This window comes from Oenanthe melanoleuca, chromosome 1A (genome assembly GCF_029582105.1).
Source record: "Oenanthe melanoleuca isolate GR-GAL-2019-014 chromosome 1A, OMel1.0, whole genome shotgun sequence".
Taxonomy (NCBI): Eukaryota; Metazoa; Chordata; class Aves; order Passeriformes; family Muscicapidae; genus Oenanthe; species Oenanthe melanoleuca.
In genome coordinates this window covers 61067576-61092624 of record NC_079334.1, presented here as the reverse complement: position 1 = coordinate 61092624, position 25049 = coordinate 61067576, and the positions used below count along the sequence as shown (strand labels likewise).

The 25049-nt window shown below is 35.2% G+C and overlaps 1 protein-coding gene across 1 annotated transcript in view; it reads left to right on the top strand.

The window, feature by feature from the left end:
* Positions 1-25049, top strand: part of SEMA3E (semaphorin 3E) — a 128278-nt gene that overhangs the window by 68478 nt on the left and 34751 nt on the right. Inside the window, exons 3-4 of the mRNA XM_056482270.1 lie at positions 5908-5967; positions 10564-10683. Of these exons, the coding sequence (XP_056338245.1) occupies positions 5908-5967; positions 10564-10683 (180 nt within the window). The remainder of the gene's footprint in view (positions 1-5907; positions 5968-10563; positions 10684-25049) is intronic.

The window sequence follows — 25049 nt, the reverse complement described above, 5'->3', positions numbered from 1 at the left end:
GAGTGAGATGTAAGTTAATTCCTTTTCGCTTTCACACAAATTATTAATATCCTGTGACAAGATATTAGAGCTCAGGGATATGAAAACATTTTGATAGTATTTGTTTCTATAAAATAAAATTTTCCCCCCACACTCTTCTTCCACATTTGGCAGTAAATCTGTGAGGAAAGATGAAGGATAGAGCACTTCATGCTTCTGTCCAACCACCATCATCCCATCTGGACACACTCTAAGTTCATTGCTCCCCTTCTTGTTTTTAAGTAGAATATCAGCCATTTACTCTGAAACCATGTAGAGTATGACACATTTGATGAAAACTCTTCTTGCCTTTTTTTAATGCAAAAGATGAGAAAATGAAATAAACGAAGCTTGAGCTGGCATGTTTAGAATCATGATCTCACTGGGACCTAGCTCCCTTGAATACAAATGTCATGAGCTTTTTCTCTTTTTCTCAGTGTTCACTCAGTGCAGATCTCATTCAGGGATTGTTAGGGGAAGTATGATCATCCTACAGCTCTATCAGCAAAAGTGTGGAATGAGGCATTTCTGTTACAGGAAATCTTAATTGCTGAGATACATTAGAGAAAGTTCCTGGAGTTGAGAGACTGGTTGATTAATTATTACCAGAGTTCTTAATTAATCTATCTTTAACTGTGTGTTGGTTAGTCTTTGACCTTCTCTTTTAGACTGAGGAGTTTAACTTAATTAATCTAAACTAGAAGTTATAATCCATTGAAAGTATATTAGTGCAGGCAAGTTCTTGGGTTTTATTCTCTCTCTGGTAACCAGGATGATTCACTATCTGCAAAAGTAAGGTTTCATGAAATTCTGGGCAGATTCATATTGATCTTCATCTTCTGCGATTCAGAAAACAGTTTATGTCTTTTAATTCATAGTCATCCCTTTCTCAACAATTTAGAATATGAACATGTTTTCTAAAAACCAAACTGAAATCCATTCCCAACTGGAGATTTATGCCTTTTGCTGTAAAATGGCCAAATAATTCCGTTCTAGCTAGAAGTTATCCCGAAGAAAAACAACAAATGCTGAGTGTACATAAAATGCTTTTGCATTGAGACCTGTTGACTGCCAAAGTAATCCAACATTTCCAAAAAACTTAACTTGTGGTGCATATGAGGTATGCCTCCTATAAATCTGTATTTAATAGACTACATGTTTTCTTCAGGTTCAATTCTCTTCAGCTTCCAAACACACTGCAACGCTCTGAAGGGTAGATATTAGCTTTTTATGTAAATATATAAATCTCTCTATTTATATAAATCTCAATCAAATTGTTTTAAATACATTTTATTCTCACCAATTTTTCATATACACTAAAAAAATATCTAAAATTAGGGGAAATAATGTTCAGGGAAAAATACTACTACTGTCATTCTTGCACTGGTGGGGAAATCCAACATTTGGGCTGAGTTCTCAACTGTGGCAAAAACCTTCCTTGTCACCTTGGACAGGGAAAATCTCTCCCTTCTCTATTTGTAAAATAGTGTTTATTTTGCCTACTTTGCTCTTTGTATCTCTCATTTAATACATGCAGAATGTATTATATTTTTGCTTAGAGTATTTAACACATAATGTTACAACTTTTTGGAACAGTTAATTAGATGTCCTGTTTCTATGTGAAGAGTGCCCTAACACTAAGAAGTAGCAAGAATGAGGGAGAATATGAAATGTGAGTATCAGTGTTTACAGAGAATCAGAGCCATATAAGCAATCAAATCCTTGTGTAAAGCCAAAGCTTTTCAGGCACATTCCACTTAACCTTTGCTTTCCCTAAGAGCTCATTCCCTTTGACACCATCTTTGGAAGAAAACCTAACTCATATTGAGATTTGGTCCAAAGCCTTAAAGGCTTGTAGCGATCTAACAGACTGATAGAGAACTTTCTTTGGTATCTGGTGCCAAATTTGTTTTTAAAACATTGCAGTTCAATGTAATGGTGCCAGAGAGGGTCTTTGTTAACAGCAAACTTGAGCCAGTGCCAGTAGCTCATCACCACTGGCCAAACAGCTCATAGACAAGGGGAACCTTTGTTCCCACTTTTTGTCTCATGTTGGAGTGAAAATAAACTGCTTTTCCTATTTGCCCACAAATTCCTTACAGTTGGCTTCTTCAAGGGCCTAAGGAAGATCTGAGTCTGAATAGAAACCTTCCCACTTCTGTAAATGGGCTTGTGCAGGCAGATTTCAACCTGCTGTTTCTCACCTAGTGTGAGATGGCTCCAGATTCAGTTTTATATCTCTGCAGTAATAAATTATAGTGACCTCATCTTGCCTCCAGTGGAGCTCTACTTCCACTCCAGAGCTGGCTGAACCCAAGTCTGCAAGAGCAGAACTTGCTTGTGTCTTCTTTGAGTACTGTGTAGGAATGTGCACAAATGTAAACTGAAACGAGAAGCACAAAATTTAGTGAGTTTAATTATCCCTTGGAACAATCTTCCAAGAGGGAAGATGGCCATGTATTTGTTGATAAATATATATAATATCCAGTCATCAGCAGATATTTTTAAAGAATTTGTGCTTCAGCCAAGCACAAGTTAGCTGTTAATTAAACACTATTTATTGACTTAAACTGGGGACAGGCTGGTTGAATTGCTTAATTGCCCTGTCACACATTAAAGTTCAGCCTAGAACATACAGTAGTCTGTTTTGGCCTGAGGTGCTATAAAGCTCATATAATTTCTTTAAATTATTTTTCAGTATAGATACCATCCTGTTTTTTAAGGCTAGTGGCTGAATGGAGAGAATGTTTGGAGACACTAATTAGCATTCCAGCTCCAATTAAAGTTTCCCCAATATCTGTACTGCCTTACAATTCCATTTTTTTCCCATGATGAGTATATTTAAAATACCTTTTCCCTACAGTGATTTACCCTTTACAGTGCCAAAATTACATCATCCAGGTCTCAAAGATAAGAATACTGTGTCACAATATGAGAAAACATCACTAAAGAAGCAATTTAAATTTTTAATTCACAGTAATCTGAAATGGTGAAAAATTTTGAAAAATTATGTTCAAGCCAATAGTTATGTCAAGACTGCAGCCCAGTGGGATGTATGCCAGTGTGATGCTAGTGCAGTCTATATACCCAGGGAGATTTCCCAAAATACTTATTGATAGCTTGCCAAATAACTGTAATCCCAGCAGAGAACCAAATAAAAATTGTCACATCTCTAAAGTATAAACATTAACAGGAAAATTAATACATGGCAGGTTAAAGACTACCATTGCAGCTGATTAATATCTGGATTTTCACGCAGTGCAAACACACCCTATGTTATGCTAATTTGGATTTGGTATGATAACAAAATCTGACATGCAGAGATTTTTTTAGTCTCAATTCTAAAATACTCTTGTAGAGATTAAAATCTTAATACTTACTTATGTTAAAACTCAACAGCCTTGCAAGAGTTATGAGTTTTAAAAATTATTTCTGGATAGTAAAACTTCTTCAGGCGACATTTATCTATTCCTAGAGTTATAATTCAGAGCCATGTACTTCAGGCAATGAACATGGACTTGCCTTAGAAGTCAGTAATTTGCTATGAGCTTCTAAGGTTGATTCCTGCACTGCTGTACAACCTCTGAGTCTGCCCTTCTACTCCTCTCTTTTGAGACCCCAGATTAGGGTTCCCCCCTTAAGAAAGATGTGAACCTGACAGAGCAGGTCCAGAGGAGGGTCACAAAAGTGATCAAAGGGGCTGGAACATCTCTCCTATAAATTCAGCCTGAGAGAATGGAGGTTCAGCCTGAAGAAAAGTTCTAGGGAAACCTTATGTTGGAGTTTCACTTTGTAAAAGGGCCTTATGGGAAAGACAGAGAGTTTTCTCAGGGCCTGTAGTGACAGGACAAGAGACAGAGGTTTTAAAATAAAAGACTATAGATTTGGATTAGATATTAAGAACTTCTTAACTATTAAAGTGATGAGACCCTGGAACAATTTGCACAGGGTTGTAAATGCTCCATCCCTGGAACTGTTCAAGGTAAGGCTGGATGGGGTTTTGAGAAACAATCTAGTGAAAGATGTCCCTGGCTGGAGCAGGAGGTTACACTGGTTGGTCTTTAAGGGTCCCTTCCAACCCAAACCATTCTGCAGCTCCATGGTTTATTCCATTTTTCTGTGCCAAGGATCAAATTTATGTAGCTACACTGCAGCTGCTTTTTGACATTCCAGACAAAGCAGGATCATTAGGTTGCCTCTTTGGCTTTTTTGTCTTAATGCTGTATATATATTTAATTCAGTATATCTTAAGTGGAAAATGTACATACGAAGTATTTTCAACAGCATTGAAACAGTCTCCAAATACAAAAATAATCACCTTCACACAGCATATTTAATATCAGGTTACAGAGTCAAGTGTTTTATTCCCTCTGTGGTTTCTCTGCTCCTAACAGCCACCTACACCTGGTGTGGGCAAAAGCTCTCATTTTAGCTTGCTAGTCAGAACATGTCTTTGGGAGGTGAAAACTGTGGCTTCATACTTTTAGCCTTGAGAGATCTTAGACATCACATAACTTCTAGGTTTTCTGGGTTAAGGAAAGCTTAACCCAAGCTTCATTCAATACCTGACCTGTGACTAAAATAAATGACTGTAGACCCTGAGTTTTGCAATGAATGAACCAGGAATGGCCTGACCAGGATGACTGGATGAGTGCCTCCATGGGAGTTCAGCAGAGTCCAGGTACCTTTCCAGACTATACAGCAGCAATGTAGAAATTATCATTTATCATTTATCATTTATCATTTATCATTTATCATTTATCATTTATTTATCATTTATCATTTATCATTTATCAATCATTTATCATTTATCATTTTCTCAGATTGGAATTATTTTACGAAAACTAAGATAGTTCAATTACCAAAGAAGAAGGGAAAAAAAAAAAAACAAAAGAAACAGAAGAAAAAAAAAAAAAGGAAGAAAAAAGCCTAGCATAAGAATTTAATTTTAAAATGTTTTCCAGACAGAAAAAACAAATTGTGATTGGATTATTGACAAAAATGTCTTAATAATGACATCAGTTTTCTGATATTTACTTGGTTTCAGCCAAGTCTGATATCACTGATGTGAACATGTTTTTGTTTTAATTTTTAAATGTTGTAAGAAATTAAGTAATCATTCCAGTGTGATCAGTCATTGTTTAATATTTTTTTTCATCCAAACAAATAATGCATCTGGGATGAAACATAAATTTTGTACAGTAGGTAGCTGAAAAAAAGTTCACTTGTGAACAATTACTTCTAGTAATTGACAGTGAAGAGCTGATTCTATTCCCATAAGGTTAATTGCTGACCCTTATTAACTTCACAGTAAACCATTTTCTTTTCTAAGTGTCACTTCAATCAGGAAATCAGTAGTCCAAAATTAATAAATATGTTGAAAATCACTGAGAGTTAGCATAGATGCTTCTACTGAATTTATAAAAAATGTTCCATACATTAACTTCCTTTAAATTCTGTTGACTACTAAGTTTGCAGTGCTATCCTAATAAAGACAGTTATGTTCCAACAAAGGAGAGACTGAAGGTCTTTTCTCTCAGGGGAAGCAAGGCTCAGGGGGAGCTCATCACAGTGTTCCAGTGTTTAAGAATTTAAATGGCATCTCAAAGAGGAAGGAGGCTCTCCCTTCACAAGGAGCCAGGAACATGATGGGGTTTCTGTCAGTGGGGTGTTCCAAGATGTCTAGGACAGGGTGATAGATAATCTCTTCTAGGCTGCCACTCCCACCAAAGGCTGGAGCAGATCATCTTTTGGGGTACCTTCTAACCTGGGCTGTTCTATGATTTTGTACTTCTGATCTGAGAATCTGTCACGTGAGAAATAGTGGAAAAGCTTGATTGCCATGATTAGACTGACAATTAAATTATTTTAATTTTTTTTTTTTCTCAGATCCATTGGCCTAGTACACCTCTGCAGGCAGAAGAATGCATAATTAAAGGAAGAGATGCTGTAAGTATCACTAATTACAGATTAAATATACTTTAATTATACCAGTGGCTGGTCCAAAACAAGGATTCAGGCATTCCTAACTTAAGAGAGATTAAAGCACAGATATAAAGTTAAGTGTTGCAGGTTAAAAACATGAAACTGCTGTGCACACAGTAAATTATTAGTTTAATTGCTCTTCAAACCAGCTCGTAAACAGACAATGAACTCTTTTGATCATCTGAACTTTCTTCTAATTCTTATTCTGGTGCTTTCAATGGAGATGCCTTAATAATTCTTCTTTTCCATTTCTATGTCCTTTTCTTTTCATACACACAGATTATCTTCTCCATATTCACGTTCCAGTTTATATTTGAAATTCACACTCTCTAGAATACATTCAAAAAAGCTGTTAAGTAACTAATAAGTATAAAATACACAGTAATTTATATTATGCTATAGGTTTTGTGTTCTATTATTAAAAATATTCTGTTTTAATGAACCTCAGAACTGTTCTGGTCTTGTGATTCAGTGCCCTGACTGTAATCAGTTCCTGGGAAAAGAGCTGAGAGCTCACTGACACACAGCAGCTGATATTGGCAGCACAGGATGAAAGTTCTTCTGGAGGGGAGCTCTCTTTAATTTTGCAGTGCACCAAGCTCATTATCTGCACCTCATAAACACACAGGGAGTACACCTAATAAATCCCACAGCTGAGAGAGCTCCCACTGAACCAAGGAATCTGAAAATTATGGTAGTTTTGCAGCAACAGTGAAGGAATTTAGGACGTGGAAGGGAACATACAAAGTTTGCCCAGAAACAGCAAACAGCCTCGACAATAAACACCATATATTCCCAGTAAATTAGGAAGCTATAAAGATTTCTTCTGAAGCAAAAGCTTGAGAACTATCCACATTAAGGCACTAGAACCAGATTGGAAAGTAGTAGTAGTAGTAGTAGTAATAATAATAATAGTAATAATAATAATAATAATAATACCATCCCAACTCTTCCCATTCACCTGGCCTAGAATTGATCCTTTTTGAAGATTCTTAGGAGTTCATTGTAGTTTTTCAGGTTACTTTTATATCCTTGATAATTTTAGATGACTTTGGTTGAAAATGGTGGTTTTCAACAATGGCTGAACTGTATGGTCATATTAAATGAATCCCAAACCTAAATTATTTGGCCTTTATTTGATACTACTTCTCAGGATAGGCTGTTATTAGTTAAAGCCCTACCATCCTTCTTTCAACACTACATATTTTCTGATACTCTGACAATATTTGTTTTGTTAAATAAATGCAGAAATAGGTACAGTTGTTTGAAAGCAAAGATAGCTCCTTCAGTCTCATGCTTTGCTAAAACTAAAACCTTTTTACAATCCAGTTTGTTATTATAAAACCTCAAATTTGCATTGTATGAATGTGGTCATTTAAAGAGATTAATGTGTTTCCCACATTTCCATGAAGGTTTGGTGTGACTACTCCTTTTACAGAAAAAAACAGAACTTTTAAATAATCACAAGATTCTAGAAGCAGAGTCTCAAGAAAAATACATTAAAAATTTTAAAAGCTGGAAGTATTGTAATACCAAACAATATTGTGATCCTCACATGAGACTTAATTATGTATGGACTATGTGAATGAGTAACACTAATTAATATCAGGGAAACCTTAGTAATTTTCATCAGCATGCTCAGTATTCAGAAAGACAAATTACTCAACCTGAAAGGAATCTAAATTAGAATTAAAAACCTTCCTACTATTTTTCTTATCACATTCATTTTTTGTAGTCAGTATTGACTCAACATCATAATGTTTTAAAATCAAACCTTTGTCAATTTTAATTTCTTAATGCTATTTTCACACTACAAACTCTAGAAAAATATTACTCTATTTCCAGCTTTTTTGTTTATTTCCTCGCTCTTTCTTCTTTTTATTTTCCATTGCAAAAGATCTGTTACTCAAGGCATAATTATTAAGTAGAACTGATTATATTGCAATAAGCTTTTCAGCATTGAAACACTTCACATGTATTTTGCTGCCTCTTTCTGTATAACAGAATAGGCCACTTTTACAAGCTTGTATAACCTTAAAAAGTTATCAGTTTGTGTTGTAGCAGTAAAATGGCAAGTGTTGTAGTCATAAACAGATCAGAGATTGTAACAGACTTAATAGAACAGTTAAAAAAGGCTTGTCTTAACAACACATGCATGCTCTTAAAATGCTTTTCTGATTGGAGTGAAGGTAAGGAAAAAAAGTCCTTCAGCTGTCATCCAGTGTGCCAGGAATCACACCTGTTAGCCTGTGGTATCAGAGTTTTCAATTACTCTGTGTTACTTTATCAGAATTGGAAATCATTCAGATATGGAAATGAAATTCTGTAGAGATGCCTCACTCCTCCACACTGAGAAGTTTTGGATGAATGAAATTCCACAAATCTATTAGTATATCTGTGGAGCAGCCTAAAGACGACACTAGTATATAATTAATTGATGTAATATAAATAAATCTTCTTTCAATGTCCCCTTGCATGATGCATCTCTCCCTGCTCTGTGTATAGTACTTTATTGGTAGGGTTATCAGCAATTCCTTTTTGCCTGACACTTCCCAGAACAGCACCTTTTGTCCCCTGTTTATAAATGATCAAGTCTAGCCATTTGGAATTATTTTTCTTCTATTTTTGGTATTTTTGCATCCTGAGGCTTTTTTTGCAGAATTTTTCAGGCATTCCTACAAAGGCACACAGGAGAAAAAAAAAGATGTGTAGCATTTTCCCATTTAAAAATAAATCTGAAGTCCCTAAAATGATTTTGGCACAAAGATCAAAATCTGAAGGTGTATATGAATAAAAAAGGAAACCTTGGAGTAAAGAACAGACCACCACTGAGGGAATAAGTCAGGAGGAGGAGAGGGAGAATCAGGAAGAACAACAACACCCAGTAAAGCATCTATTAAAAAAAATTCCTGGCATCATAAAATACCTATGGAATAGCATTTTGCTGCAACCAGCCAGCAAACATTTAGGAAATGAACATAAAAAGGGGACGCCTCTGTAAATGAGTGCTGATCCATACAAGGAGGATCACATGCTATTGATTTCAACCCATTGTTCTCTCAATTTGTCTGTTTTTATTTCCTTGAAAAAAGAAAAGGAACAAATTAGCTACAAATCAAGAAATTCCAAAAGCAAGATTTTAAAAGATTGATTTGCCCTTTGTATATGCCTAATATTTAATTACAAAACAGGTTGCATCTTGTGTAGGTTACTTCTAGAATTAGCATGATATATCTTGAGGATGAGTTAAGGAGAATCAGGTAGCAGGGGAGATTTCTTTCCTTTTTTATTTGCTGAAGCATTTGAGAGACTTACACTGAATAATTCAAGGATTTGAAGAAAGAAGAAAGAGGGTGTCTTAGTTTAGAACTTATTGTGTATTTGCAAGTTGAATTCTGCCCATGAATCCCATTCAGACTCCTCCTTTTTGACATTAAGTTCTTGTAGTTGGTTAATAAGATCCAGGATTGTTCTCACATAAATACAACAAGCCAAAAATGAGAGTAGTCATCAGTGAAGCACTGGAAATTTTCAAAAAAGGAAATTCCTCCACTCTGTTTCACATGTTCATTTCAAGATTGTATTAATTGTCATTTGGAGATGTCTGGCCTACTTCAGTAACTATTGAAAAAGCCTGGGAGAATTGCATAAATTACATGTCTAAATGCCAGAGCAGCTAAAGTTAGCTCAGATTAATTCCATTTTAAATGTCTTCAAATTGATGTGACTCTTAAAGCTCAGGGTTCTAAGTTGCAGAAATGTTTAGCAATGAATTGAAATGAGCAGTAATTTTGCTTCACTCATAGAAGCCATTGCAAAATACCAAAAAACAAATCTAAAGTCAAATCCCAGGAATCCCAGGAGTCCCAAAATCAAGGGATACTTTTATCTCACTGTCTCCATTTCTAGTTGAGCACAGGAATAATGACCCCACATCTCAAAGGGATGTTTGAAAATGTTTTAATTGTAATATTTATGAAGCTGCAAATACACTAATGAGTCCCAAAGTGTTTCCCTGGGGGAAATGAATAGCTTTTCTTCAAAGGGGTTTAAACAGTGGAAACAAACAAAGAATGTGTCTATACAGTATAAAAATATTGATTAACAATTATTTGTACAAGAAATTAATGGTGCAATTAAAAAAGTTAATTTTTTCTTGAGATAAAGTTTATTTGACTCTAGAAAGAAGCTGTTTGCTGACCATTCACAACTTATGCTCTGAATCTTATTTCTATGTCTTATGCATTCAATAATACATAGTAAAGATCTATTCAGATTTGCAGACTATCTCCAAGACTAAAGAAGCATAAAAGTGCTTCTATAATTCAGTAACTCCTGACTAGTTATGTATCTAAAATAAAGCATGATCAATCAGTGCTCTAAACTTCCTTTTTAATGTAAAAATTCCCACCTGTGAAAATGATGGCACAGAGTTAGTAATACAAAGTGAAATAGAATAGAAATATTAAATATTAGAGCATCAGCTACAGGCACATAAGATTAAAAAAAAAATAAATTAAAAGCTAATATTTCCCCATGTTTATTTTTTATGTAAACTAGGATGAATGTGCAAATTACATCCGTGTCCTTCACCGGTACAACAGGACCCATCTTCTGGCCTGTGGAACAGGAGCTTTTGATCCACTCTGTACTTTCATAAGAGCTGGACATCCATCAGAGGTAAGAAATTTGGTTTTCAGTAGTGATTCTTTCAGTCTAGATTCCAGCAAATCCTCTGAGGTTAAAAAAAAAAAAGAATAAGTTCAGTTGTTCACAGTTCTCATATGACAAATATTTTCCCTGATGAAATGTTATGCTGGACTATAATTTAGTTAGTGATCTGAGGAATTCACTAATATTTAAAAGCATATTCTGGAGAATTATGCAAAGAATTAAAAGACTTTTTCATCTTAGGTTTTTTGGTGTGTTTTTTACTAGATAAGCTGATATAGTAATTTTTAAGAAAAAATATTAAATTTGAGTGGGGAGTTTTAGCTAAATCTGTCAGGGTTTGGTTTTTTGGTATTGTTTATTTTTCAAGAAATTAAATAATACATCACATATCAAAACATATTAGTTTGATGGGAGATTGAATTTCTTAACAAATCTTTGGTAAAATCAGCTTTTTATATTCATCTTGTTCAGCAAGTGCATCATTAAGCTCCTTAATGATGTTTACAGCTGAGTGAAACAATACTGCAGAGATCAATAAGAAAAGCATATCATCAATATTTTGAATATATTGCTTATGCAAAAATAGAAATTTTCTGGACATCTCAGAAATTGGGATAGTTTCTTTCTCAGCTATATTAGGACAGGTTTAAAGACTCAGCAGAAGTACCAACCTCTCATTTTAAATTAGCATGTAAAACTCCTTGGGCATCAAATCTAGGCTGCTGAAGGCACATGTGATGACAGCTTTAGGAACTGAACCAGGCATTCTTGGTCAGGTGGGACTTAATAGATGGAGATGACCTATAACCCAAAGATAGGATTGTTTTTGACTGGCAGGGGTCAGGAAGGGTTGCTGGTCAATGGTTTTGTTTAGCTGGTTCACATGATGTCTCCTGGTGGAGCTAAGCACTTGTCATGGAGCTGATGCTACAGCACCATCCCAGAGAATTGTTGCTCTCCCCTGTGGCCAGGAGCTCTGGGCTTGAATAAATATTAATTTCATATGAAGTTTTTAAAGTATACCCATAGAAATCAGTTAAGGGATTTACTGCAGGCAAATGTTTTTGATTAATCTTTTTTGAGTAATGATGCATCCTTTTCACAAAACAAACAAAAACTACATCACCAGAAGCAATCTCCAAGGATCCAGTCCATGCTGTGCACCTCCAGGTGCTGTCAAAATGAGCACTTAGATTCAGAGTTGTATGAACTGCAGAATCACACTGTCTTCTGAAATTAAGGAAGGAGCCAGAAAATAAGCAATGTTAAAATAAGGCAAATTTGCATATCTTCTTTGCTCCTCTCACAAACCTCCTTTCAGGCTTCCCAGCAGAGTTTAAAGGAAGCAATGGCTGTATATGTAGGAATACTATTTTAGAAAGCATAAACAACAGAATAGTAAAAATAGAAGCCAATCAAACAAAAAATGAGAAGCAAGATATTTATAAGACTGTGGCCCACAACCATCCCCGTATCTGTCACTGTCCTTCCTTCCCTTATTTTTGTTTATTATTCTCCCTTGTCACACTGAAGTTCTAAAATTTTACCCACACTGAAATCATGGGAAAATTTCCCTTTTTTTTGGTTGTGTAGACCAACAAGAAATATATTTTCTACACTAATAAGTAGCTATACTATTTTCTGTTATCTGAAAAGCTAACCATCAGGATTAAAAAAGACAGTTGCCATTTATATGGTAGGCTAAAAATAACATATGATGTGTGGTTGAGTGGGCAAATTGTAATCTTGCTTTCTTTGAGTGATAAGGACATGGTGTAACTGCAGGAAGTGAAAGGACAAGATCCCTCTGCAGAAAACTGCAGTTCAGTCTCTGCTGATCTATCTATATCCTCTTCCAAAAACATCCAATTCCTGTCCCTTGTTTTTTCCATCTCATCTCTCTGGCCATTTTCTCATTGTCTGACTGTCATGGAAAAATGAAACAGTATTTAAAATATTTCAAATATAACTACATGCTTCTTTACACCTACTCATGTCTCAATAGCACAAGGTACATTTGAGGATCAGATGTATTTGAGCAATGGCACTTCTCAGACATGTTCAGGTGTAAGGGATAGGATGTAGGAAAGGAGGGAGCCCTTTATCACAAACTTCTGTACATAACTAATGCAGCATATGAAGGTAGATGCACACTTCCATATGGAACTATGAATCAGCTGTATCAGCATAGAAAAATACTTGCTCTCTGGTCAGGGACCTTAACTAAAAGTTTCAATAGTGCTCCCTGAGCTGGCGGAGTATGGAGGCTGTGACCTTCTCAGTAAAAACTGCAGGGTTCTTAAGTTATTAATGGTGTATAAAGGTAAACTAGAGATGATTTTAGAGAGGCATTTAAGCACATCACTTCATTTTCTGCAACATTGCCTCTTCCCATTTACTCAGTAGGACAAAGAGGAACCTGTTGGAATCTAACATCCAGGTAAGGCTCTGGATCTTGGTGATCAGTAGTCCCATGTTGCAGGAACATTTATTTTGTTGTTGGCTTCCAACAAAAGTTTGCATAGTCATCCATTTCTGAATAGCCTTTTGGTAAGAAAATGAAGCATTGCTGTTTTTCTTGGAACAGTGAAAATTCCCCAAAGCCCTGACCACAAGCAGACTGTATGGCATCCTGATTTATCAGGGGTTTGTGAGGTGCAGTACAGTTTGTGAAAAGGAGCATTCTGCCTCCTGTATAAAATCTTACATACTTATACAACCACAAATTCATCTTTTCATATCAAAACCAGGTTTGAGCCGTGTCTTGCAGAACACTGAGCTCTTATCTACAAATCATGAAGCCAAAAGGAGATTTCCAAAAATAGTCAGAATTTGATTGCCTCATTAGCAGATCATTATACCTGGGAACTGCCTTAAAACAGAATGTCTAATGTTCTTGAAAAACACAGCAGTAATGTCCATTCCCCAACCAGCCTCTGTAGAAGGTATTAATCCTACTATGTAGTGATTGAAATGTGCTTTGAAATCTTTCACATGCACGTTGTGGTATGATACATTACAGCTTCTTTTTTGCTTTCCATGGTTATAGATATTTGATTACACCATGCATTTTGTCTTAATATGTTGATCATATAAACCGACAAGAAATAAATATTAGTTTTATTTAATTCTACATCAAACTTGTGCTGTACCACCAGAGTATAACCAAATATATTTTCTAAATCAAATTACTTATAAATTCTATTATACACTGTATATCAATTTGAAAGATTCAATATAAAATGGTTTACTTCATTCTATTCTAATATTGGTTTGGTTATTGGTGGATGTCACTTTGGAATTCCAGGCTGTTCAGTTTCATAAAGCTGTTGTCAGTTATAAGAATTCTAAAAATATATAAGTATAGTCACTGATAACAGCTTTTAATCTTTTTCTCTGTTTCTAATTACATTGACTCTGATCAGTGTTGCTTTTCCAAATTTAAACATTTCAGCAAAATAACCAATGTTTTTCTGCCATTTAGAAATAAGTTACAAATTAGGAAAAACAGCAATTCTGACTTTGCAGATAGAACAACTACTGGTGTTTACAACAGAACATATTATAAAGTCTTGTCCAAGAAAACATTAGCAAGTTAAAAGCCAGCCAGTAAGTGGGTTCATTGAAATGCTTCCAAATGGCAAAAATCAGTGCAGGTCAGAAAAGATTGGGTTCTTGCATGGGTTTTTTGTATTTCATCCAGAAATGAAGGCAAATTCAGTAAAATAAACATTATTTTTCCTGAAGAAGCCGAGTCAGAGACCCTGCATCCCAAATTTCTCATAAGGAAATACATATGCATCCTTCCCATGTACTCTGTGAGAGAAAATCTGAGATAAGTCTTCAAACCTGATATAGAAGATGAAGAAAAATTCAGAAAAAAAATATTATTTTGCTTTGATTCTCACCAAATTGACATTTTTCTTTCTTGTTGACTTTGATGCCAACAAGGCAGGATGGGGCAGAGAAGGAAGGAAGCACCTGCATTTAGTATCTTCCTTTTGCATTTTTATAAACTTCTCAGTTTTGGCAGCAGGTGACAAGTGCTGAAAGAACTGTTCTGTCTCAGTCTGTGTTTTGCCACATTTAGCTGCCAGTAGAAGAGTACTCTGACACTGTTCTGTATAGCTCAAAATACCCTGGGTGAGTTTTAATGAACCTTAGATAAATCAAAGGATCTATCTGCAGTCAGGTAATGATTTCATCTTAATGAGTTATCTATTGGTAGAGTAACAGGTTGTAGGGGTGCTCTGGAGGCCTTCCAATGATCCAGAGTGCCTTATTCACTAACTCACAAAGCACCTTTAACAAGTCCACGTGGGAGTTTCACCAAGTACAGCTAAAAAATTACTCTGCCTCCATAGGTCCTGCAAAATTAGTAGAAATTCCAAAAGAAAACAATATGCAGAAAAAGTATCCCAAGTTTTTGCAAGCTACATGGGGACAAGATAGAGCTGATTCCTGGAGAGGAAGGCATCTCTGCATGACAAAACCTGTTGAAGGAATTAAATTTATGGGAAAGAACAGTGCATGAAGAATTTTTCCTCCAGAACACACTGTAAATTTTTAATATGTACATGGAGCTGGCAGAGTGCCATTTTCAGTGCCTCATTTAACTCAGTAAACTGCCTACAGCTGTATTTCTTCACTTCAGAGGGCTGATGGACTAAGTCACCCTTTCCACAAAATGCATGGGTGGTTTTTTGTATTCTCCTCTAGGTGTTCCTAATCTGATGTATTTTGTATTATGTTATTTGTTCCTCAATTAGCCAACTGAGATTCTGCTTATCAGGGAAGACCAGCTCTAAATTCTGTCTTTAGTCCAGTTAGAGAGGACTTGCAGCAGGTGTGGGTTTTTTTGCTTGGAAAAGAGTTCAGTCAAGTTGTAACTTTCTAATCTATATTGCCTTTAATATTTTGCTGAGAGTGGGAAGGACAATTCTTTTTCTATACGTTCTGTGATTCAATGCAAAACCAAGACAAGGTTCAATTGTGCAATAAGTTTTCTGTTTACCCCTCTACACCAACCAAATGTAGGCAACATGAGCTCCTCAGCTCTTGCTTTAACAAACTAGAGTGAATTCACATGCAAGTCTTGAGAGAATGTGCCAGTCATCTCAGCTTAACTTTGACTTGACATAATTCTTCAGCTCTTGACCAACATGTGGTAATGTCATCATTCTTACAGCTTTGTGGAGAAGAAAAGGTGTAGACATATCCCTGTCTATTATATTACGATAATAAAGTTGCTTCTGACGTATTTTTATAATCAAAACAAACAATGACCTGCCAAGTTGCTCTGTCTCCATGCTTGCTCCTATTACCTCATCTCCACACTGTTTTCAGAGGATTAAGGAGGAGTAACATCTGGTTTCACTGACCAAATAGAAGTGGGTGTTGGTCAGTTTTTCATTAGATAGAATGTGTGACAAATTCTTGCCCTGAAAATATTTTCTTGGAGACACAGTGTCCTCCTGCCTGGGTGAAAAGCTGCCATTTGAAGCAGCATCCACTAAATATATATGAAGTTCTGCCAAGTGGGCAACATGTGTCATAAAATCTTTTACCAGAGTGGTTCATTTACATCCTCTGGTCAGCATGCCCACACCACTGACTGCCAAATTGCTCCAAAACATCCACAGACCCCACACTTCATTTAGATTAAAGCATTTCATGTTGTGGAAGTTGAATATGCATACATTTCAAGAGATGTTAAAATGATACCTAAAGTTAATTAAGTGAAGACAACATGTATGCTCACAGTAAACAACAAAGGTGCTGTGCTGCAAAAGTGAAAAAGGGGTAACACCACTATTTTTCTGACCTAAATATTAGCTGTTCTAATATTTAATTACTTTTAGTGTTAGGAAATAGCCACTTATTCAAGGTTAAATTTTTCTAACTTCAGCTTCCTGTCATTTAACCTTAATATGCCTTTGATAGCAAAGTTGAAAAGTCTCCCACTATCTTTTCCACATCTTTACCTCATGTAAGTACCTATGAACAAAGATCAAGCCACCTCTTCACTTTTTTTGATAAGCTGAATAAATATAACTCCTTAAACCTCCTATCACCAGGATTCCTCAATCTTATTTGTGTCCTTCCTGTGAACTCTCTGCAGTATTTTCACATCTTCTGGAAGTGCAGACACTAGAATCACACATGCTTTCCATGGTGTGTGTAGAGGCAAGGTCACTGCCCCGCCTCTGTTTGAGATTCCTCTTTCATGGACTCAAGTGCTGATTTCTTGGCGTGGCATCTCAATGAGAAATCTCTTTTTAGTGGTTTGCACTTGACCCAAAGTTCTTCATTTGGAGCACAAAGTTATCCCAGTTTACATGCTTTGCTGAGGCACCTAATTATCAGTCTTGTGTAACAAGGTAAATGAAGATATTGCTGGTGTTGCCTGACAGTGTCAGCTTTAACAAGGCATCTGGGATATCCAAGGTCCTAAATGAGCCATGAAAGCAGTCTGAAGAAGGATCTGAACTTCCATCTTCCAGGGTGTTCTGATGTAGTTCAGATACAAACTCTGTTCCCTATTCCAAGATGCAACACTTTGGATATGGTTATATTAAAATCTAGTTAGCAAGCTTCTGACCTTTAACTCAGTATTCCAAGCATTCCATAACCTGAGCTCTCATTAATCTTTTCTCTTCCTTATTTTTGCCTCCTCAGTACTTTTGTAAACTTTACTAGGAAAGAAATCATATGATTGTTTAAATCACTGCTAAGTTTAAAAAGCATCTCTCTAGCAAAAATAAAATTTAGGGAAAACTTCAATAAAAGAGATTTCATCAATGATACCTCATAAGAACTGTACTTTGATATATGTCAACTGTTTGTATTTCTTAACAATTCTACAATGCACATTGCTTATACCTATGTACTTAGTGAAATGCTCTGGAGAAAGTCAAGTATTCTGTAACAGCACAATTGCTCTTACCAGTCATTCTTACATTTATAACAGACAACAGGTTTTTTTGACAGTGCTCTCCATCCATAAAATGAGGTGAATGGCATTCATTACTTTTGAATATTGTCTAAATCTGTCTTACGTGAAGCGTAAGTTCAATTTGGGAGATTGGTAGAGTGTGTGAATTGATCAGCCATATGAAATGCATTTTCCATCGTATTAGACCTGCCCTTTGCAAGATTAAACACAGATGGTCCAGGGAGAATGAGTCCATACAGAGGAATAATAGTGTTATCCCATAGAGAAAGAAATCCTCCACCTGTGTGGTAATTTGATGGAGGTAACTGAAATATTCCAGCTCTCATTATAATGATTTTTAGATTCTGCCACATTTACTTATGAGAGAAAGTATTTTTCTAAGTGATAGCACCTGGAGAAGTCTATATCATTGTTTGAAAAATAGACTTAATACTCAATGAGGTGTTAGTCAACATAATTAAAACCAGGAAAAAATGTTTAGCTAATATTTTTGCATTGTATGCAAATGCACTTTTAATATTGTATAAGCCTGCTATGATATATGACTGATATTTTTCTAATTTGACTAATATCTATATAGAAAAATTATATTAGATAAAAAAGTGTTGCTAGCAGTTCATCTGTGTCATCAGGAGCCAATGGATCCACTCTTCTGCCCTTTTTTTCCAGAATGGCCAATTTAGGCATCCCCAGCTGAAGCTCTGCAAAAGGGCAGTTGGCTGTCTAAGGCTCCACACCATGGAGACAGCCAGATCTGAGTCCTTCTGAAATCCATTCCCAGTTTAATGTTGCTGTTCTTTCCATGCCCAGTGCATCTCTTCCTTTCATCATCAAAGCCTAGATAGAAACTCAAACTTTAGACCTGCATCCTTCCTTTTAAAAAATTTGTTCCCAGTTGTTATGATCATGCAATCATTAGATCACAGAGAGGGTTTTATTTGGTACTTGCTCTGATATAACCCTCACAATCTCAGCACAAGTTTAGCCTGTCAAAATCCTGGAAGAGGAAAAGCCTTGGTCAGTGAGGCTCTGTGTAAAGACCTCCCCACAGAAATCCCTTCACTTCTGTGCCACATTTGTGGACTGTATTTACCTTCTCTTCCTCTTGGTTATAAGACTATATCACCACACACAGCTACTCATACATTTTAATTCTAGAGAGCCTTTGTGTGGTCCCTGGAACTTCCATACATGCTAACTATCACATTAGTGCAATGTAATCAAAATTTCTACTGGCTCTATTCTTTGCCATAAGACCTCTAATGAGTTTATATGACCAGTTCAAGGTGGCACAAAGGTGTCCCTTCTAAAATTCTGACCAGTGCAATCACTGCTACTGAAATACTGTGAGCTGCTAAGGATAAATGCATCTGATTTCTGTGTGCAGTGTGGTGGGGTCTTTTTTTTTTCCTTTTGCCAGATTTTTTCACATTCATTAAGTCAGGAAAATATATTATTTCTGTCACTGTAGGCCAGATATTTTGACACAAGTCGCAAATTGCTAATCCTTTTGCAAACTCAAACAGCAGTCTGACATAGCTCCAGATTTTAAACACATTCTCAGATTGGAGCCCAATGTGTCTTAATCATTTAACTGTGGAATAAAATGCACAGGCCTGAAAAATGCATCTGAATTTTGAGGGAGGATTTAATGTCTATAATATTTTATGCACTCTCATCCCATAGGGCGATTGATCTTTTCAGTATGTCAGTGGATAGTAAAGAGGATTGAAAACAGATCCTCAGAAGAAATACTACCTCCCAAATAATCTTAATTATGTCAAATAGCAGAGACCTGACTATTGCAGACAGTTTTTGAGGATTCTGTTCCTAATATTGTATCCCCATTTGGCTTGGAAAATAAAGTTGAGTGAATGCTGAAGGTATAATTTTAAGTTAGTAATCCTCTGACAACAAGCAGAGATTTTTTGCCAGTGCTTAGATACTTCTGAAAATTAATATATGGATTATTTAAAGAAGGTATTAGATGAAAAGTTATTTTCTTGTTGGAGCACCCTTGTCTTGCTCACTTATATACTGACATGCCTGTTTTATGATGACTTAAATAGGGCAGTGTGTTACAATAGGAACTCGTTAATATTATTGTGTTTGGACCACAGGTTCCTTTATATAAACTCAATTATATTCCACTTGCTCTAGGTTTTATTTTTTCAATTACTTAATTGGCTTTGCAGCAATTAGACACCTAGCTAATGTTTGGGACTATATTTATCAGATAATGCTAATGCACATTTTTCTTACTAACAGAATTTAGTCTGCTTAAATACGAAGGGCTAAATAATATGAGACACTATTTCAGGCCTGACCCAGTAAGTTATTTACTGCTGTTATAGCAGGAGAAATTATTTTCCTGTTGATCTCTTTTACCACGTGCCTTCTTGATGAGGCAAGTGTACAGATTAAGACAGGTCATGGAGTTGAATGTTCATTTTGGAGACTTATATTTGAATTATATTTTCTGCTGATTTACAGACATGTTCTGTGATTTTTCAACTTTTTTTTTTTTTTCATGGGGAAGCCAAGAATCATCCTTCTTAAAAGAAACCTCTGCACAGTGTACTCAGTGTGTCTTTCTATGCTGAAATAAAAATGTAAAGATATGTATGAAAGAGAAAAGAAGTGAAAAAATACTATTTTGAGAATATAAAGAACAAACAAATATTTGCAGAAACAGTAAATTTATATGTAAGTTTGTATAAAACCATTATAGTATGAAAGAGAATGGAAATCAGGATGAGGTTTTTAAAGCATTCACTGTTGTAACTGGATTTTTTTCTCATGTTAGTGATTGAATACTGAATGAAGGCATAGAAATGTTTTGATCATGACAAACAGTGCAATGTACACTCCCATTTTTGATGGTTTAAGAAAAACTTGAATATAAAAAAGAATGCAACATATGACACTAGAACCATGTGGCTTTATTAAGAATTTTAAAAAAACAATTCTCATGGCTTAGCACAAGCAATGCATCTCTATTTTATGCTTTCCCTCTCAATTCACTCTGCATATGAACCCTCCTTTTTCTAGTTCTCTTTAAAAAAGTATAAATTACATGACCCCTAGAAATGGAATTCAACAAGAGCTTATATCTTTCTTACTCTCAGTTGAAAAACTATGAGGTCATTAAAGCTGAGAAAGAATTTTGTCCAGTGCTTTGGAGAAGTAGTGAATAGTATAGCCAGTGTTTAAAAATATACTTACAAAAATTTTACAAGATAAAAAATATGGACTTGTTAGGAAAAAAAAAAGCAAAAAAACAAATCAAAGCATATCACACACTAGAAAAAAAAAAAAAAAAACACAAATCTACCAACCACAAAAATGCACAGGCCTCCTTGAGAGCAGACCATGTCAGTACTGTTGCAACAAAAGCATACATAGTTTAGGGTGTAATTAAAGGTTATGATATGGCTTCAATCTCCTTTAAAAAATTGCAGTATGATATGTTTTACTTCTTTTGTTGTGTGGAAAATAATACAATTTAAATTGAAATAACCAAAACATCACAAATTCTTACAGAAAATAAAATTATTCTTTCCTCATAAAAATAATATCCTGGTAAAACACAAGTAAAACCTCTGTGTTTTTAAGTCCCTGGTTTAGTGAAAAGATAGAGCTATTGTATTAATGTTCAGAATAGGCTTAGGTACTTTGCTGAACAGGAATGGAAGTAAGCATATGTTTTAAATTAATCACATGCATAAGTGTTGTCTTGACCCAGAGCAAAGCAGCACTTGGCATTAGTGAAAGTAATTTTCTGCAACAAAAGTTAAATTCAGACTTTAAATTTTAATGCCTCTGATTGACCTTTTCTTTCATTATTGTTTATAGCCTACATTATTCTTTATTGTCTAAAATTATCAATTCATATCAAGTTAATGGCAAAATGCTTGATGCTTTGAAAATATCTTATATTTCTTTGAAAGAACGTTATTATTTTAATAATAGTTGAAAGTGTATTATGTTTCCTGAGTCACTGGTATCATAAATCAAACCCAGAAGCACATTTCTTTTCCCAAGCTACATGTAGAAACACGTAATTCCACTCCCAACCCTCCATATGTGCTTTTGCATAGTTTTTACCCTAACCACTGAAAAATGCCCATAAAATAAATTGTGATGTTGAATTGATGGGCTGTATAATCTGTGAGGAAACTGTCAGTTTTACTCTGACATTTCTCAAGGGATTTCAATGTCAAAAACTGCAAGGAGGGTTAGAATTATGGAATTAGCCTTCAAAGCTGATTATTAATGTGTAACGCTTATTTCATTTAAACTGGCACTCCATGGAAGCTGACACATCTTACACCTGAACTTCAGTTACTTGTCCCAGTGATAGGAATAACTTATTGCAACCATGGAATTTGGCATGCTGTCCTAAAAGCTGAAGGTGGAAAATCTCTCTTGGAGGAGTCATTGCTTACATTTTCAGCAACTTTTCGGGCAGTTACATGTGTCTGCAAGCATTTATGAGATACACATCCTGCTTTGTATCAAAACTAATGACCTCCTCTTAAAAATTCCACCAAACTGCAATGAAATCCGATTTGTTGTCTACCCCCAGAGTTAACACTAGATCATATCTTTAAGCTGCAATCCTTATTCATGAATTCCAGACAATGAATGGACACTAAGCATATTGTTTAGCATTTTCATTCCACAGTTATACAGTTAGCTGTTTTAAACACATTGATGTTATGAATGTTAAAAGAGATGGATTTATCTTTACCACTGATTTAATTCTGGTTCTCAGGGAAATTATTAGTACATTTTTCATTGTGCTGGTGCAGTCTTGTGGACAGTGATGGAAAGTTCTTCCACATCATCCAGAAGACTCTCCTACTGGCCACACCTCCCTGCTGTGAGTGCCAGTGGCATTTTTTCAGGGGAAGACCAAAATATGAAATGTGTTTTATGATGACCTGGTGGGATCATGTCTCCTCCAACAGCAGAAAAACTTTCAGTTTCTGTTCCCTATGAAGGACAGAATGCAAGCCACAAACGATAAACTTGCAAGTATGGATAATACAACTTCTTCAAGTGTGGTTTCAAAAACACAATCACTTCACCTGAGCATGTTTTTTTCTGTAATCAGTTTTAATCTATTACTTTAATTAATTACTTCTTCTTTGCATGGGCTCATCTTTTTTTTTTTTTTCCCCCCTTGGTGTGGAAAAGTAAAGAGAAAGCACAGAGACCAGAACAATCTATCAGTTTTTAACTCTTTGTTTGTCTCTCCACTTACTTCTAAATCTTTATTGAACCAATTCACTGACAAATAGTTTAGTTGAGGTCCCAGAGGAGAAAATTTTTCATGAGTAACTTTATTTTGAATACTCAGCTAGAGAATACATAACTTCAGATGGTTTTTAGAAATATTTCCTTTGCATCAAATTTTATGCCATTATGACTCCCAAGTACTTTTTCATTATTTCAGAGAGTTTTTCTTTTCCTTCCTGAGTACACCTCACTCTTTTTTTATCCACTGTTGACTCAAAATGTTACAGTATTTGGATTTGAAAAATACATGGTATGTGATATTTGAAAAGTATGGAATGGGGCTGAGATTTCCACACACAGGGAAATATTTCTTCATTGTTTGACATTTACCCAACAGCAGAGGGGGAATAATTACCACTGATGTGAAACTGTTGCTGATACAGCATAAAACAATATTCCTGCACCATCAGTCTCCACCCAAGACAGTTATTTTCTGCTACATCAGCTTTAACAACCAGGCACTAATATACCAGGATTAGGCCCACAAAGGAGCTTCTGGAGAGGTGAGATGAACACTTTGTTACCTCATGAGTTTTAGGTCCATTACCTAAAATTTTTATGGTTTTTCCATATTTTATTTTATTTTATTTTATTTTATTTTATTTTATTTTATTTTATTTTATTTTATTTTATTTTATTTTATTTTATTTTATTTTATTTTATTTTATACTTTTTCACTGCTATTACTCATGAAACAGATGTCCTCTTTTTGCAGAACTGCACTTTGAGGTGCATCCCATTTTTTATAGAAGCTCTCTAACTGGGAATATTTCTTTTTCACCAGAACTTGCAGCAAAATGACAAGTATGATTTAGACAGTTGAGAATGGAAGACAGGTACATCAGCTTGTCTGATCTGGGGATTAAGATGTGAATAATTCTTTGAAGCCAAGGAGCTTATGACAAATTCAAGATTAACTGTTTTAAATTAAATGCACATAAAGGTTCAATTATTTGTCAGTGGGAACTAAGAGCTCTACCACTTTTTACTTTTCTTCTATCTTTTTTTCTTTCTGTTGTTTAAAAATATTATATTTTTGACATTCTTATTTTTATCTTTCCGGTTTTCCACCTTCTGCATCTTTGGTCCTTGTCTTTTTAGGCTGGGTTTTTTTGCAGGAGACCATAACTATCATGAAGCTACCTGAAGAAAATATTAATATGGTTTCTAAGGCAATTGCACTCACTTGAGAATTTTGTATGTTATAGGTTATCAAGCTTTTTTCTGTGTGAGCATTTAGTCTATTATATATGTGAAAAGTCTAATAAAATCTGATTTTTATGACCAAAAAGTCCCTTGGACATTTTTCTGTGTTCTGTAAGGGAGAGACTGAGGCAAGTATTTCTTAAAATTATGTGGGATTTGGGTTCCTGTTGCATGTAATTTTATGCCTCACAAAATATTTGCCTCATATATTAGGAACATGAAACTTTAATGAACAGATAGGTTACTTTTATCCCATATATTGATCTAATCTGCATTTCAGTGGACTTTTGAGTAAGTTATTTACACAGAACAGGAACTACTAAATTGTCAAAATATTTGCTAGTCACACACTTGATGGCTATGTGGCATATTTTTTATCAAGCTTTCATAGCTTTCTAACTATTTGCCCTTTTATTCTCCCCCATCTCTGTGTTTTGTGGCATGCTCTTCTGTTAATGTCTATATTAAAAATATTGTGCTATCACTTGATATTTTAATCAGACATTAATGGGCTTTTCTGTGAAAGCTGAGACAAACGTACCATTGCAAATGAAAATTTAAATTGTAAATTCTTTCTCAGTCTTTACAGCCTTATACAGGCAAATTCAACCAAGTTGCCAATATTTTTTAATACTGATATTCTGTTAAATCCACTGAAGAAATCACATCTGCTATGAAAACCATAACTGGGGATTCGTTCCTAAACATACTTCTATGAAGAAGATATATAAACATCTCAAAGCTATGAAGAGAAGATAACACAGTCTGATATATTTAATATCTACCAGGGGAAAAAAATTGTTTGAAAGGGGAAAACACATTCCATGGTGAGAAATCTATTTAATGTTTAGATAACGTGTAGAAAAGATAGAGGAATCTTTCCTCCCTACTCCCACAGAAATGAAAA